This window comes from Oncorhynchus mykiss, chromosome 21 (assembly GCF_057628025.1).
Source record: "Oncorhynchus mykiss isolate SJ-2025 chromosome 21, ASM5762802v1, whole genome shotgun sequence".
Lineage (NCBI taxonomy): Eukaryota > Metazoa > Chordata > Actinopteri > Salmoniformes > Salmonidae > Oncorhynchus > Oncorhynchus mykiss.
In genome coordinates this window covers 23,723,965-23,741,924 of record NC_143042.1, presented here as the reverse complement: position 1 = coordinate 23,741,924, position 17,960 = coordinate 23,723,965, and the positions used below count along the sequence as shown (strand labels likewise).

Genomic DNA, 17,960 nt, shown 5'->3' with positions numbered 1-17,960 from the left:
ATGTGAATCCTTAAAGAGATGGGTGGGGCTAAGGCTTAAGAAGATGTGAATTATGCTAAATGGGTGTAGACAAAGAAAAGGGTCATTTCCACAAAATTGGCGTTTATCAACTTTCAAATCAGAAGTGGGGTTTATCAACTTTCAAATCACTCCATTGTAGTGCATGGTATATCGTTTTCTAGCTCTGAGTCTCTACTTTTATTGAATGTAAAAAACACAATTTCAAATTTTGCTACATAAGACCAAATCAGTCACTTACACTGAACCAAAATATAAACACAACATGTAAAGTGCTCATGTTTCATGAGCTGAAATCTCTACCATAAGCCACCTCCAACGTTGTTTTAGAGAATTTGGCAGTACGTCCAACCGGCTTCACACCCCAGTGGGTGTGTTGTGTGTGTGTGTGAGCCTGGCTGTCAAGTGGGTGGATCTATACCCTCCCAGGCCCAGTCATGTGAAATCCATAGATTAGGGCTTAATGAATTTACTTAAATTGGTTGGTTTCCTTATATGAACTGTAACTCAGAAAAATCTTTGAAATTGTTTCATGTTGCATTTATATTTTTGTTCAGTATATCCATCTATTATCCACATATTCTTTGGTATTCTGCCGATACCTTATTGATTGGTAGAGGAAGTAAATGTAGATCTCACATGTAACGGTCAATGACCTCAGCCTTTGGCTTGTCCTGTATTACCCATATATGATGGGAGGAGAGACATCCACCTCTATAAACATGTAGATACATCAGCTGTCTCATTGACTGGGGCTGTGAAGACTTTCACTGTTATTTATAGGGCCGGGACAATTTACCAGTATTGCAATACTTTTTCCATGGCAACATTTTTTACACGAAGCAGACCAAACTCTTTGGTCCTTTAAAAATCTCATGTGTGCCAAATATTGTGTGCTATAGGTTGGAAAATAAATAAATGTGACTCTGGATGACAACATAATAATGTTTGTTTCCAACATTAGGGCCGTTTTTCCTAAAGAAGTCAGATTTGCTTCATATTTTGCTTCCTTGCCACCACACTAACAAGTATTGCGACACTGGTATTGTCCCGGCCCTAGTTATTTATATATTCATTAACATGTATTTTAAAATTGATGTTGACTGAGAACACATTCACAACAGTAACCTGAGGGTAGATTCACATACAGCACATGACTACACTTCCTGAACTACACAAGGAGGGTCAGTGTCAGTGATGATTACCCCTCAGCTCACCCTCAGGCGACAGCTCAAAACAGGACCAACTTCCTACATGTCAGACTGTATAGGACTGACTACATGCCGAGAGGAAAGAGCTCCATATCAATGAGATGTTGTGCCTTATTGAAAAAAGCTCCCCGCTCCTCCTCTGACTGCCATTGACAATGTAAATGCTCATCGAAATGCTGAGAGAGCTCTGACAGTGTAAGGCTCAATGCACCACACGTTAGTCTGCTACCCTACCTATCCTTGTTGTACAATACTACACATGATCCATGACCTTTAGATGAGAAGTGTTGTCAAGAACAGGCCATTAGAGGACTGGAGTGCCTCTTTCAAAATGGCCATTCTGTGTCTCTCATTTCGCCACAGACCTCTCTCACGTTCTCTCCCTCTCTTTCTGTCTCTCTGATTTTCTGACTCTCTCCATATCGGTCTCTCTAAACCTTTCCCTCTCTTCCTTGTTTAACCGTTCGACCCATGCTCTGGAGTGCAAGCCTGACTAGCCTTCCCTGTGAGTCTTATGAAAGTCAGAAAGTGTGTGTGGGCGAGCGTTCTGCTACGCACCACTGCACACACTCAGCCACCATCACCCATTCAGCCATGGACTAGAGGGCCGGAATGAACACACATACAGTTCACTCTCCTCACGTCCCCCTCCACCGGACTTCACATCTGCATACCTGTCAATCTCTCCCTTTTCTCTCGACTTCTCTGTCTTTCTTTTCTATATGAATAAACAAGGGAATGCAGGAGTGAGAGGTTATTTCACACCGTCTCTGCATTCACACTGTAGAGAGAGAATGCAGTGTCACTCACCCTCCCTTGATGTAGTCGAGGAAGGTGACTTCTATATCCACCAGGAATGAGAGCAGAGTTACCTGGAGACAATACAGATACAAGGATGGCAGGATGGAACAGGCTTTACAATAAAGACAATGACTAAACCAAGCTCAAATCAACATAAACAAGATAAAAAGAACGGATGGACAGTGCTCATTGTGGCTTACCGTTCCAGAGTTTAGGTATTTTTTCTTTTTTCCTTTCTTCTTCGGATTTATAACCTGTGGAGAGAACAGCAGCCTCATTCAAACATGGTCTGTCTGTCTGTCTGTCTGTCTGTCTGTCTCTCTGTCTCTCTCTCTCTCTCTTAATCTGAGCTTTAAGGTGTTAAATTAAACCGTGGCCTTAGTAGCACTACTTTTGACCTGGGCCCATAGTGTGCACTATAAGGGAAGAGGGTGTTATTTGGGACGCAACCAATTTACACTGGATTTCTAACCCTCTGCATCCTTGGTGGAGATTGGAGGGAATAAGTAAGGAAGGGCCCATTTGCCTTTGAAGGTGAGGCTAGCTGTTTTATTGCATCTGGCTTGTAAAATAAAGTATATATATATATATATATATATATATATATATATATATATATATATATATATATATATATATATATATATATATATTTATAATAAAAAAAATATACATGCACACACTAGCACGCACGCACACATAACATAGACACAGTAACAGTTGGTTTCCCTTGTGTTGTGTTCAGTAACTGCTCTGGCAAGAGTAGATGTCACATCAAGTCAACAGATAGACAGAGAAGACCAGGGAGACGGGAGCTGCTCACAAGCGGCGAATTTCACAAGTAAAAGAGAAGATGGTGATCATCGGTCACGATGGACAACCATAAGCAGTGTTTGTGTTTGTTTGTGTGAAGGGGCAATGTGTACAACAGATATCGGGCCCCATGCAAGGGTAGCATTCCTGAGAGACATCAGAGACTGTAACGTTCTTTGTTTCACGGAAACATGGCTCACTCGAGACACGCTATCGGAGTCGGTACAGCCACCTGGTTTCTTCACGCATCGCCCAGACAGAAACAAAGCTAGCTAGGCGTCAGTATAGAGACAAAGTGGAGTCGCAATTCAACGGCTCAGACACGAGAGGTATGTGGCAGGGTCTACAGTCAATCACGGACTACAAAAGAAAAACCAGCCGCGTCGCGGACCACGATGTCTTGCTCCCAGACAGACTAAACAACTTTTTTTCTCGCTTTGAGGACAATACAGTGTCACTGACACGGCCCGATACCAAAACCTGCAGGCTCTCCTTCAGTGTAGCCAACGTGAGTAAAACATTTAACAGTCTGATGGCCTTGAGATAGAAGCTGTTTTTCAGTCTCTCGGTCCCAGCTTTGATGCACCTGTACTGACCTCGCCTTCTGGATGATAGCGGGGTGAACAGGCAGTGGCTTGGGTGGTTGTTGTCCTTGATGATCTTTATGGCCTTCCTGTGACATCGGGTGGTGTAGGTGTCCTGGAGGGCAGGTAGTTTGCCCCCGGTGATGCGTTGTGCAGACCTCACTACCCTCTGGAGAGCCTTACGGTTGTGGGCGGAGCAGTTGCCATACCAGGCGGTGATACAGCCCGACAGGATGCTCTCGATTGTGCATCTGTAGAAGTTTGTGAGTGCTTTTGGTGACAAGCCAAATTTCTTCAGCCTCCTGAGGTTGAAGAGGCGCTGCTGCGCCTTCTTCACCACGCTGTCTGTGTGGGTGGACCAATTCAGTTTGTCCGTGATGTGTACGCCGAGGAACTTAAAACATACTACCCTCTCCACTACTGTCCCATCGATGTGGATAGAGGGGTGCTCCCTCTGCTGTTTCCTGAAGTCCACAATCATCTCCTTTGTTTTGTTGAGTGTGAGGTTATTTTCCTGACACCACACTCCGAGGGCCCTCAGCTCCTCCCTGTAGGCAGTCTCTTCGTTGTTGGTAATCAAGCCTACCACTGTAGTGTCGTCTGCAAACTTGATGATTGAGTTGGAGGCGTGCATGGCCACGCAGTCGTGGGTGAACAGGGAGTACAGGAGAGGGCTCAGAACGCACTCGTGGTGCCCCAGTGTTGAGGATCAGCAGGGTGGAGATGTTGTTACCTACACTCACCACCTGGGGGCGGCCCCTCGGGAAGTCCAGTACCCAGTTGCACAGGGTGGGGACTCAACTCTAGCCACTTTAATAATGGAAAAATGGATGCAATCAATTTATCACTACCCACTTTATATAATGCTTACATATCCTACATTACTCATCTCATATGTATATACTGTACACTATACCATCTACTGCATCTTGCCATCTTGATGTAATTAAATGTATCACTAGCCACTTTTAACAATGCCACTTTATATAATGTTTTCATACCCTACATCACTCATCTCATATCTATATACTGTACTCTATACCGCCAATGCCATTCGGGTATCACTCATTCATATATTTTTATGTACATATTCGTACACTTTACACTTGTGTACAGTGCCTTGCGAAAGTATTTGGCCCCCTTGAACTTTGCGACCTTTTGCCACATTTCAGGCTTCAAACATAAAGATATAAAACTGTATTTTTTTGTGAAGAATCAACAACAAGTGGGACACAATCATGAAGTGGAACGACATTTATTGGATATTTCAAACTTTTTTAACAAATCAAAAACTGAAAAATTGGGCGTGCAAAATTATTCAGCCCCTTTACTTTCAGTGCAGCATACTCTCTCCAGAAGTTCAGTGAGGATCTCTGAATGATCCAATGTTGACCTAAATGACTAATGATGATAAATACAATCCACCTGTGTGTAATCAAGTCTCCGTATAAATGCACCTGCACTGTGATAGTCTCAGAGGTCCGTTAAAAGCGCAGAGAGCATCATTAAGAACAAGGAACACACCAGGCAGGTCCGAGATACTGTTGTGAAGAAGTTTAAAGCCGGATTTGGATACAAAAATATTTCCCAAGCTTTAAACATCCCAAGGAGCACTGTGCAAGCGATAATATTGAAATGGAAGGAGTATCAGACCACTGCAAATCTACCAAGACCTGGCCGTCCCTCTAAACTTTCAGCTCATACAAGGAGAAGACTGATCAGAGATGCAGCCAAGAGGCCCATGATCACTCTGGATGAACTGCAGAGATCTACAGCTGAGGTGGGAGACTCTGTCCATAGGACAACAATCAGTCGTATATTGCACAAATCTGGCCTTTATGGAAGAGTGGCAAGAAGAAAGCCATTTCTTAAAGATATCCATAAAAAGTGTTGTTTAAAGTTTGCCACAAGCCACCTGGGAGACACACCAAACATGTGGAAGAAGGTGCTCTGGTCAGATGAAACCAAAATTGAACTTTTTGGCAACAATGCAAAACGTTATGTTTGGCGTAAAAGCAACACAGCTCATCACCCTGAACACACCATCCCCACTGTCAAACATGCAGCAACATGATTTGGGCCTGCTTTTCTTCAGCAGGGACAGGGAAGATGGTTAAAATTGATGGGAAGATGGATGGAGCCAAATACAGGACCATTCTGGAAGAAAACCTGATGGAGTCTGCAAAAGACCTGAGACTGGGACGGAGATTTGTCTTCCAACAAGACAATGATCCAAAACATAAAGCAAAATCTACAATGGAATGGTTCAAAAATAAACATATCCAGGTGTTAGAATGGCCAAGTCAAAGTCCAGACCTGAATCCAATCGAGAATCTGTGGAAAGAACTGAAAACCTCTGTTCACAAATGCTCTCCATCCAACCTCACTGAGCTCGAGCTGTTTTGCAAGGAGGAATGGGAAAACATTTCAGTCTCTCGATGTGCAAAACTGATAGAGACATACCCCAAGCGACTTACAGCTGTAATCGCAGCAAAAGGTGGCGCTACAAAGTATTAACTTAAGGGGGCTGAATAATTTTGCCCAATTTTTCAGTTTTTGATTTGTTAAAAAAAGTTTGAAATATCCAATAAATGTCGTTCCACTTCATGATTGAATACAGTTTTATATCTTTATGTTTGAAGCCTGAAATGTGGCATAAGGTCGCAAAGTTCAAGGGGGCCGAATACTTTCACAAGGCACTGTATATAAGGTAGTTGTTGTGAAATTGTTCGGTTAGATTACTTGTCAGATATTACTGCATGGTCGGAACTAGAAGCACAAGCATTTTGCTACACTCGCATTAACATCTGCTAATAATTTGTATATGACAAATACATTTGATTTGATGCTGGGCATTGGGTGCTTACTGTTAACAAATGGACGGATGGTTAAGGGAAGGCACACACACACACACAGACACACACACACACACACAGTAGTGATGTAGAACCTCCTCTCCTAAATAGTACAATTTACTGTGGAGGAAAAAAACGAACCAGAGAATATGGGTGGAAGCCAAGAGCTGTGACTTGGGAAATGATGATAGATTGTCATGTCCCAGTGCCAGAATCTTGGATGACAGCACACAATCACGGTGTGGCTGTGTGTCTTCTTTCTCTCACTAGACAAACACCAGCTGCTTAAAATAAGGGTCCCCCTGTGTGCTTCCCACTCAGAATATTGTTTTTAATGAACAACTGTTCAGTTCTATCTTAAGAGATGGAGTGTGGAGGCTGGCCATCCATCAAAACTCCCTCACTTTACATCAAACTCCGTGAACGAAAATTCAGGAGAAATGCCATGAAGAATCGCTCCAGAGGAGATTTACTAAATGTGCTTCTGTGTGGGTGAGTGACATTAAAAGTATACAGATACAGTGCCTTGCGAAAGTATTCGGCCCCCTTGAACTTTGCGACCTTTTGCCACATTTCAGGCTTCAAACATAAAGATATAAAACTGTATTTTTTTGTGAAGAATCAACAACAAGTGGGAAACAATCATGAAGTGGAACGACATTTATTGGATATTTCAAACTTTTTAAACAAATCAAAAACTGAAAAATTGGGCGTGCAAAATTATTCAGCCCCCTTAAGTTAATACTTTGTAGTGCCACCTTTTGCTGCGATTACAGATGTAAGTCGCTTGGGGTATGTCTCTATCATTTTTGCACATCGAGAGACTGATTTTTTTTCCCATTCCTCCTTGCAAAACAGCTCGAGCTCAGTGAGGTTGGATGGAGAGCATTTGTGAACAGCAGTTTTCAGTTCTTTCCACAGATTCTCGATTGGATTCAGATCTGGACTTTGACTTGGCCATTCTAACACCTGGATATGTTTATTTTTGAACCATTCCATTGTAGATTTTGCTTTATGTTTTGGATCATTGTCTTGTTGGAAGACAAATCTCCGTCCCAGTCTCAGGTCTTTTGCAGACTCCATCAGGTTTTCTTCCAGAATGGTCCTGTATTTGGCTCCATCCATCTTCCCATCAATTTTAACCATCTTCCCTGTCCCTGCTGAAGAAAAGCAGGCCCAAACCATGATGCTGCCACCACCATGTTTGACAGTGGGGATGGTGTGTTCAGCTGTGTTGCTTTTACGCCAAACATAACGTTTTGCATTTTTGCCAAAAAGTTCAATTTTGGTTTCATCTGACCAGAGCACCTTCTTCCACATGTTTGGTGTGTCTCCCAGGTGGCTTGTGGCAAACTTTAAACAACACTTTTTATGGATATCTTTAAGAAATGGCTTTCTTCTTGCCACTCTTCCATAAAGGCCAGATTTGTGCAATATACGACTGATTGTTGTCCTATGGACAGAGTCTCCCACCTCAGCTGTAGATCTCTGCAGTTCATCCAGAGTGATCATGGGCCTCTTGGCTGCATCTCTGATCAGTCTTCTCCTTGTATGAGCTGAAAGTTTAGAGGGACGGCCAGGTCTTGGTAGATTTGCAGTGGTCTGATACTCCTTCCATTTCAATATTATCGCTTGCACAGTGCTCCTTGGGATGTTTAAAGCTTGGGAAATCTTTTTGTATCCAAATCCGGCTTTAAACTTCTTCACAACAGTATCTCGGACCTGCCTGGTGTGTTCCTTGTTCTTCATGATGCTCTCTGCGCTTTTAACGGACCTCTGAGACTATCACAGTGCAGGTGCATTTATACGGAGACTTGATTACACACAGGTGGATTGTATTTATCATCATTAGTCATTTAGGTCAACATTGGATCATTCAGAGATCCTCACTGAACTTCTGGAGAGAGTTTGCTGCACTGAAAGTAAAGGGTCTGAATAATTTTGCACGCCCAATATTTCAGTTTTTGATTTGTTAAAAAAGTTTGAAATATCCAATAAATGTCGTTCCACTTCATGATTGTGTCCCACTTGTTGTTGATTCTTCACAAAAAAATACAGTTTTATATCTTTATGTTTGAAGCCTGAAATGTGGCAAAAGGTCGCAAAGTTCAAGGGGGCCGAATACTTTCGCAAGGCACTGTACATAATATTGCATTCCACCAAGTACACACACACACACACACACACACACACACACACACACACACACACACACACACACACACACACACACTTACCTCATACACATTGAACTGGGACTGGCCTCTGGATAGCTCTCTGTAGCTGGTAGTGAACTCTCCTATGAAGTCATGGCTAAGGACACAACGCACAAAACAATCATGAGGAAAATCATAGTATTTCAAATACACAACCCACAAAGCACCACTGTTAGTGGCAGAAGCCTGATCGACGTGCCTAAGTGTATTGCAAAGTATTATAATAGTCTAGTGGACGGAATGAGATCAGTTGAGATAAGTTATTATTCATGAAATGTTAAAGCAAGATAGAGTGAGATAGATAGACATTTATTAATTATTTGAGAGTGATTAAGTAGAGATTTCACTTGTGTTTTTCATGCAGCCACTTGAGGGTGGGAAAAAGTAGTTGCCCCCTTTCTGATTTTCTCTATTTTTGATACTGAATGTTATCAGATCTTCAACGAAAACCTTATATTAGATAAAGGGAACCTGAGTTTACAATAAACAAAGCTACGCAACACTCAATTCCCCTGTGTGAAAGAGTAATTGCCCTCAATAACTGATTGTGCCACCTTTAGATGCAGTGATTGCAACCAAATGCTTCCTGTAGTTGTTGATCAGTTTCTCACATTGCTGTGGAGGAATTTTGGCCCACTCTTGCATGCAGAACAAATTTAACTCAGCGACATATGTGGGTTTTCAAGCATGAACTGCTCGTTTCAAGTCCTGTCACAACATCTCAATTGGGATTAGGTCTGGACTTTGACTAGGCCATTCCAAAACTTAAAAATAGGTTGTTTTTTTAGCCATTTTCATGTAGACTTGATTGTGTGTTTTGAATCATTGTCTTGCTGCATGACCGAGCTGCGCTTCAGCTCACAGACAGATGGGCCGACATTCTCCTGTAGAATTCTCTGATACAGAGCAGAATACATGGTTCCTTCTATTAAGGAAAGTCGTCCAGGTCCTGAGGCAGCAAAGAATCCCCAAACCATCACACCACCACCACCATGCTAGACCATTGGTAAGAGGTTCTTACAGTGAAATGCAGCGTTTGGTTTTCGCCAGGCATAATGGGATCCGTGTCGTCCAAAAAGTTGACTCAAGTTTGCCAAAAAGCACCTGGAGGATCAGCAAGACTCTTGGAAGAATGTTCTACGGACAAATGATTCAAAAGTAACTTTTCTGGATGACAAAATCCTCCACGACGACTGATCAACAAGCAGCTGAAAGGTGACACAACCAGTTAAGTGTGTTGGATTCTGGGGTAAACGTTGAACATTGTTACAAAAGGGACATGAGGGGTGCCACAATGAAGCTTGGGAGGGGCGGAGTGCAGGGAACACGATCGCATGTGGCAGTACTGATACGGGGGGGGACCCCATTGAAGGATCATATCACTTAGCTCCCTGCTCAGCAATAACGATGCAATGTTTAGAGATAAGGAGGAGACGTGGTTAAGCTTCTTCGGTGTCCGTGATTGATTTACTCAAACGTAGAATCTAACAGGTGTAAGGGGGCAATTACTTTTTCACACAAGGGACATTGGCTGCTGTACAACTGTGTCTGTTAAATAAATGAAATAAGTATGTAATTGTTGTGTTATTTGTTCGCTCAGGTTCCCGTCGTCTAATATTCGATTTTGGTTGAAGACCCTGTAACATTCCGTGTCAAACATATGCAAAAGTAGAGAAAATCAAAAAAATACATTTTCATGGCACTGTATGTTCAATGCACTTCCTTAAAATAAAATGAATTCGGAAACAAAGTGTAACCCCTCTACCTGCAAGCAAAGAGAGGTCTGGTAACACCTGACATAACGCTGACGGGTATAAAGAGGCAACGAGACAGAGGGAGTGAGAGCATACCGTAACGCAACACCCCAGTGCAATAACCTTGTCCCCATAACCCATAATATGAAATGATGACACTCAAATCAAACTGGTGTTTCTTCTACTGCTGCCCCGCCCTTGGCCCCGCCTCTATATTTAAATGAGCCAATTCCCCCACTTCAACAACAACATGTCAATGTGTGTTGAATGAAGCAGCATCCCCTCCAGCTTCCTTACCTTCTAGAAATATAGATTAGGATTAGTTCAAGTATCCTAATTTAGATAACACAGTGGATTACATCATGCCAATGAAGGTGCTTTTCAATTAAGACTCAAATTAAATTACCTTCCATCTCTTTCCCAGTCGTAGCATTCTATCTTGATCGTTCTAGTAGGGTGAAAAAAATATATATATTAGAAACAGATTTATTTAGTTTAACAGGACAATTCTCAGCAGAATCTATGATCATGGCATTGTACATTCCCACCAAACAAGTTTTAAGTTCAAATGCATACTATTCTGAAGGAGGATCGTTTATAGTAATCTATATCATGTCTATATTAGTTTCCAAAATACAGAACGTTAGAGAGAGAAAAGCAGTGCTCTTCTACCATCATCCAATCCTCTCAAACTGAAGAATCGTTTTCCCCTGACAAGTGGCCATTTTCCTTCACCAGAGCCAAGAGATGAGTAGTTCACTGTGGCTATGCGTATTTCCACCCAGCACCAATTTCACCTGTCTCAATTTCACCTCTCTTTTCAGATGAGAAAAAAAGAAAAGAACGAACAGATGCTTAGATGAAAAGGTAATCATTAGTTATAGATTACCACCGGGTGAGAGGTCACAGGTTATTAATGAGTTTCCCGAAGGGGTTCGTAAGAGGGTATGAGGCACACTCCGACATTGTCAGAGCACAAAGACACACACACACGACGATAAAGCCATCCAGCCCGACAGTAATCTACCAGAACACCTCCCCTGGGTCCTGAGGGAGGGAGTCCTGCACTGTGACCCAAATGGCACCCATTTGGGACACACATCTACTGTAGAGGAGGACAGCACGGGGGATGAATTACTGTATTGAAGCGCAACCTAAAGATGCTCTGAGGACACGACAGGAGCGATGAGTTGGCAGGACAGACAATGGGTTTGCTGCTCCTTCTGTAGTCCCCGGGGTGGCGGGAGAAAGTGAGAAAGTGAGAGTGTGTGTCTCTAACAAGGGCCCATCAGCGGTGGTACTATCAGCAGGGGGACACACAGCTCTCCATTGTTAGCGTTCTCTCGTGGCTCTCGTCCTGCCTCTCCCTTATCTCTCATCCCAGACCCCCAGAGACTCACACTCTCGCTGTGTGTGTGTGTGTGTGTGTGTGTGTGTGTGTGTGTGTGTGTGTGTGTGTGTGTGCGTAAATCAATGTATATGTATGTGTGTGTGTGTGTGTGTGTGTGTGTAAGCGTTCATTCGTGTGCTTCCTTGGCTCCCCACACACTGATAACAATGAGCTCTCTCTAACTAACCTCCTAACAACTCAGACAGAGCCAGGGCCCAGCTCTGTTCCAATCAATGCAGCCTGACTAGCTCAGACCATCCATCTGGGGCTTTGTGCCTTATCACTGGCAAACAAGCCCACTGACAACTGGAGATGAATACAAACACAATCCCTGAGATGGGATTACGGAGTGACACACACACACACACACAGATTGTCCTTTACATTACACACACACACAGTGGGGGAGTTCAAACTTGGGGGTGAAAAACTATTGCAGTGCTTCTTACACCCTGGATTTAAGGGCCATTACATTTGAGTGAGGGCATGACACCTGTCTGTCAGTCAGGCATGTGAATAGACTACTCCACTGAGGGAGAAAGATGATTGCAGAGAGGAAGGCTATTCATAAGCAGACCAAGCATTAATTTCTCCTTTGGAGTTAATTATTATAGCTTCCATATGCATTTAATAGGTTCACAACCAATTTAGCAACCAAGGAATTCTATGCATGCATGGTGATTCTTGGAAAATGGAGTCCATCTAAAAAATATTTTCTCCTCTTGCAGATTAGATCCTGTCAACCAAATAACTTTTACAAAACACGCCAATTGTAAAATAAAAAAAAAGTTTAAAAAAAAATTTAAAAAAGAAGATTATCAACATGGCCCTCACACACTTAAGCAAAACAGTTAACGCCAGTTTAATCTTGCTGGCCACACTACACACACACACGTAGAAACACACACACACTGACCTGTCGTAGTCTCCATTGCAGAGTGCTCTGACAGGTATCTTGAAGGCCTGCCACACTGGGTTTAGTGTGTTCTTCACCACCTCTGTCTTATGGCAGATTGTGAACCTGGAGAAACACAGCGACAAGACAAGCCATACACTTATCAATGGGTCAATCAATCACTGGACAATATTCCTTTCACTGTTCCTCTTTATCCCCACATCGTCCTCTCTTCCTCAGAGTGTCTGTGCAAAATCAGAGTTAGCGAGACAAACTATCTTCCTGTGATCTTCAAAAGATTTTTCTCAAGTTTAAACGTCTCTCTTTGACTCTCAGCTCCCTCAGATCTTTCTTCCCCCACAGGAAGATAAATTGCACTCATTTAGTGATTACAAATCTCTAAGACATTGATTCCTTTTTTCCATACTTTGGCAAAATATCGAGCGATAAAAAACATTTAAAATGTCATCATGATTACCGGCAAAAAAAATATATGTTTCAGTTCTAAGAGCAATTAGCATCAACTGAGTAATTCTCAGTATAATCATCATTCACTGCAAAAGTAAATGGTTTTAAAGTGAATATAGTGCCGTGTGGAATAAGAGTTCAGAGAACTTCACCTTCCATTAACTGATAGTGAGTGAGTGAGAGTGAGAGAGTGAGGAGAGAGAGGAGAGAGAGGAGAGAGAGAGTAAAAGAGTGAGCGCGAGAGAGAGAAAGATTGAGAGAGAGAAAGGATTGACCCCTGTACAGAGAGGCCAGGGGGGCAATAGGGAGCTTTCCCTCCAACCCCTGCTCCCTCTAGGTCATCTCCTCTCTGCTCTGCCGGCTGCAACATAGGTGTGTGTGTGTGTGTGTGTGTGTGTGTAAGTAATAAAGCCTCAGCCTCCAGTATTTATGCTGCAGTAGTTTACGTGTCGGGTGGGCTAGGGTCAGTCTGTTATATCTGGAGTATTTCTCCTGTCTTATCCGGTGTCCTGTGTGAATTTAAGTATGCTCTCTCTAATTCTCTCTTTCTCTCTTTTTCTCTCTCTCTGAGGACCTGAGCCCTAGGATCATGCCTCAGGACTACCTGGCCTGATGACTTCTTGCTGTCCCCAGTCCACCTTCCCGTGCTGCTGCTCCAGTTTCAACTGTTCTGCCTGCAGCTATGGAACCCTGACCTGTTCACCAGACATGCTACCTGTCCCAGACCTGCTGTTTTCAACTCTCTAGAAACAGCAGGAGGGGTAGAGGTACTATGAATTATTGGCTATGAAAAGCCAACTGACATTTACTCCTGACCTGTTGCACCCTCGACAACCACTGTGATTATTATTATTTGACTCTGCTGGTCATCTATGAACATTTGAACATCTTGGCCATGTTCTGTTATATTCTCCACCCAGCACAGCCAGAAGAGGACTGGCCACCCCTCATAGCCTGGGTCCTCTCTAAGTTTCTTCCTATGTTCGGGCCTTTCTAAGGAGTTTTTCCTAGCCACCGTGCTTCTACAACTGCATTGCTTGCCGTTTGGGGATTTAGGCTGGGTTTCTGTACAGCACTTTATGACATCAGCTGATGTAAGAAGGGCTTTATAAATACATTTGATTGATTGATTGAGAAGACCTGCGTTGATGAGAGAGAAGACCCAGTAGGCTGTAACACGCACACGCACACGCACACACACATACACACACACAGATGTAAGGTTGTTTACCTAAAGGAATTCAATGGAATCTAATTTCCATCAGATTGCGGGACTGATGGATGGAATTGAATGGGGGAGAGGATCTGAAGAAGGGGTAGGTAAAGTATACTCACGTGCCGTCTTCATTGCTGCGATAGAAGACGAGGAATGGGTCTGACTTGCCGAAGAAATCTTTCTTGTCCAGTTTATTCCCACAGAACTGCATCATCACTGACTCCTACAATAACAGAGAGAGACGTTGAGACTGATGAAACTGACAGCACAGCTCACAGCTCAGTATTCACAGCAGATACTGGTGAGAGACTTCGGATAGTAGATGCAGACATTAACGCTGATCAGTCAACAGTAACATTACAGGACACAGCTCAGGGCAACTCTACTCAGCATCAAGGTGAGAGTAATATCCTATGATAGTAAATCCATAACAATATAATTTAATGTATATGCCATGGCAAAGTGTTTATTGATTGATGTTGTCCTTATGATGGTATGATGTACAGTGCTTTGCAAAAGTATTCATCCCCCTTGGCATTTTTCCTATTTTGTTGCATTACAACCTGTAATTTAAATGGATTTTTATTTGGATTTAAAGTAATGGACACACACAAAATAGTTTAAATTGGTGAAGTGAAATGGAAAAAGTAACTTGTTTCAAAAACAATGCATATGTATTCACCCCCTTTGCTATGAAGCCCCTATACAATATCTAGTGCAACCAATTACCTTCAGAAGTCACATAATTAGTAAATAAAGTCCACCTGCATACAATCTAAGTGTCACATGATCTGTCACATGATCTCAGTATATATACACCTGTATTGAAAGGCCCCAGAGTCTGCAACACCACTAAGCAAGGGGCACCACCAAGCAAGCGGCACAGAGCTCTCCAAATAGGTCAGGGACAAAGTTGTGGAGAAGTACAGATCAGGGTTGGGTTATAAAAAAATATCTGAAACTTTGAACATCCCACAGAGCACCATTAAATCCATTATTAAAAAATGGAAAGAATATTTCACCACAACAAACCTGCCAAGAGAGGGCCGCCCACCAAAAATCCCAGAACAGGCAAGTTGGGCATTAATCAGAGATGCAATAAAGAGACCAAAGATAACCCTGAAGGAGCTGCAAACCTCCACAGTGGAGATTGGAGTATCTGTCCATAGGACCACTTTAAGCTGTACACTCCACGGAGCTGGGCTTTACGGAACAGTAGCCAGAAAAAAGACACTGCTTAAAGAAAACAATCAGCAAACAAAAAGGTATGTGGGAGACTCCCCAAATATATGGAAGAAGGTACTCTGGACAGATGAGACTAAAATTGGGCTTTTTGGCCATCAAGGAAAATGCTATTTCTGGCACAAACCCAACATCTCTCATCCTCTCATACCATCCCAATTCTGACCAGTTTCCCAGTCCCTGCCGATGAAAAACATCGCCACAGCATGATGCTGCCACCACCATGCTTCACTGTGGGGATGTTTTTCCATCGGCAGGGACTGGGAAACTGGTCAGAATTGAAGGAATGATGGATTGCACTAAATACAGGGAAATTCTTGAGGAGAAACCTGTTTCAGTCTTCCAGAGATGTGAGACTGGGACGGAGGTTCACCTTCCCGCAGGACAATGACCCTAAGCATACTGTTCAAGCAACATTCGAATGGTTTAAGGGGAAACATTTAAATGTCTTGGAATGGCCTAGACGAAGCCCAGACCTCAATCCAACTGAGAATATGTGGTATGACTTAAACATTGTTGTACACCATCGGACCTGATCCAAATTGAAGGAGCTAGAGCAGTTTTGCCTTGAAGAATGGGCAAAAATCCCAGTGGCTAGATGTGCCAAACTTATAGAGACATACCCCAAGAGACTTGCAGCTGTAATTGCTACAAAAGGTGGCTCTACAAAGTATTGACTAAGGACGGGGGGGGGGGGGGTGAATAGTTATGCACACTCAAGTTCAGTTTTTTTGTCTAATTTCTTGTTTGCTTCACAAGTAAAAAATATTTAACATCTTCAAAGTGGTAGGCATGTTGTGTAAATCAAATGATATGAACCCCCCCCCCCAAAACAAAAAAAAATCCAATTTAATTCCAGGTTGTAAGGCAACAAAATAGGTAAAATGCCAAGGGGGGGAGTGAATACTTTTTGGAATGGGATGCAGCCCAAAACTCCCTTTCCCTCCATATCCCCTGCCATCACTACTCACCCTGCAGTTTCCCATCTCTTCTGCCTTAACAATGATGTTTCCACACTTCTTTCCGGGAATGCCCCTGTTGAAGACAAAACAGAGACGCCATTCATTGATAAACTAATGGACTATATGGTCAGTATGGTCTAACGGAAACGCATAACGGTTTATGTCTGTGCAGGTTTCTGTCATAACAAGCCTCACACATCATGCCATGGAAAACGTGAGCACTTGAGGGAGTATTCCCAAAACACCTCTAAAGCCAGAGAATACAAGTTGAGCTTTGAGAGAGAGAGAGAGCGGGGGAGAAAGAGTGTGTGTGTGTGTGTGTGTACCTTCCCCTACGCCTTTCCTGGCCCGGCACTGTTTATCCAGGATTCCATCCAACACACTACACCCAACACACCCAACTTACACAGGCCCCTTTCACAACGCATCCACCATCCCTCCAAGCAGTGGTGTCCAAGTCATGTCAGAGGACAAAATAAGCTTTCAAATGGAACCCATAAGGCATGGTAAGAAACGACAGTGATATTCGTTGTCTGATCTTCTGAGAAATAGAGTCATCTTCAAAATACTGATGACTAGCGCCGTCATAGCACTAGCCAGGCCCACCTTGCAGAAATGTACTCAGGCAGTCATTTAGGCAGCCTGAAATTGGGGTCTAGGACCCCAGCCTAAGAGTAATACAAGTCCCCTTTACTTAGACAGCAAGACTGAATGAGACAGCTGATAGACCTATCTAAAGGACATGGATCCGGATGTTTTTTTTTTTGTATCAGTGCTTTACATTGGGAAGAACATTATCTATTTTTAACCCAAAAACCAATAGCCTACCTCTTCTGAAGGATGGGAGTAAAATTGCAAAAGAAGAAAATGAAAAGGTTTCTCTCTCTCCCCTCCCTCTCTGACAATTCCATTAGGTCATTTGTACTGTCCAGTGTTCCCTTCCCTTCCCTCCACCATGAAATCGACCCATTCTCCTCATTGTAATTATGTAAGAAAGAAAAAAAATACACTTTAGGACTATGTTCCATTTTGCCCGTGTACCAAATCGACTGTTGATTAATCCCTAAACCCTCTGTCTTTTACGATGGGGGAAATTATTCCAATTGGAGTGGACCAGGGCCTGTATTCACAAAGAGTCTCAGAGTAGGAGTGCTGATCTAGGATCCGGCCCACCCTGATTAATCGTGTGGTCTGTTCGGAGATGAGTCCATGTCCGAGCATTCGCAAACGGTGTTTGCAAAATCGATGCCACGTGTAATAACTAGGCCTATCACTTTGTGTAGCCAGTAGCGATGCTAATGATAACTGTCTTGTGGGAAATGGAAAGGCTTTCCCCAAAACCTTCTCAACCATGTAAATGTTAACTGAAAAGTAGGCCTACATGGCAGAATTATGTCATGCTTTGTATCAATCGGGTGGGCATTTGTATTGCAAACTCTGCTACAGAAACATCGCTAGCAAAACACGTTCCTCTCTAGCTAAGTGTGCAACACAAAAAGCTAAACTGTGTTCAATTTATTTGAGATGCCAAAAAT

The 17,960-nt window shown here is 42.9% G+C and overlaps 1 protein-coding gene across 1 annotated transcript in view; it reads right to left on the bottom strand.

Annotated features, from left to right (window-relative positions):
- The window catches only part of LOC110500279 (copine-8), a 117,704-nt gene that overhangs the window by 20,057 nt on the left and 79,687 nt on the right, over window positions 1-17,960 (bottom strand). The window contains exons 7-13 of the mRNA XM_036957690.2: window positions 16,435-16,498; window positions 14,341-14,444; window positions 12,559-12,663; window positions 10,659-10,700; window positions 8,520-8,595; window positions 2,231-2,284; window positions 2,040-2,101 (exon numbers count right to left, since the gene is read on the bottom strand). Of these exons, the coding sequence (XP_036813585.1) occupies window positions 2,040-2,101; window positions 2,231-2,284; window positions 8,520-8,595; window positions 10,659-10,700; window positions 12,559-12,663; window positions 14,341-14,444; window positions 16,435-16,498 (507 nt within the window). The remainder of the gene's footprint in view (window positions 1-2,039; window positions 2,102-2,230; window positions 2,285-8,519; window positions 8,596-10,658; window positions 10,701-12,558; window positions 12,664-14,340; window positions 14,445-16,434; window positions 16,499-17,960) is intronic.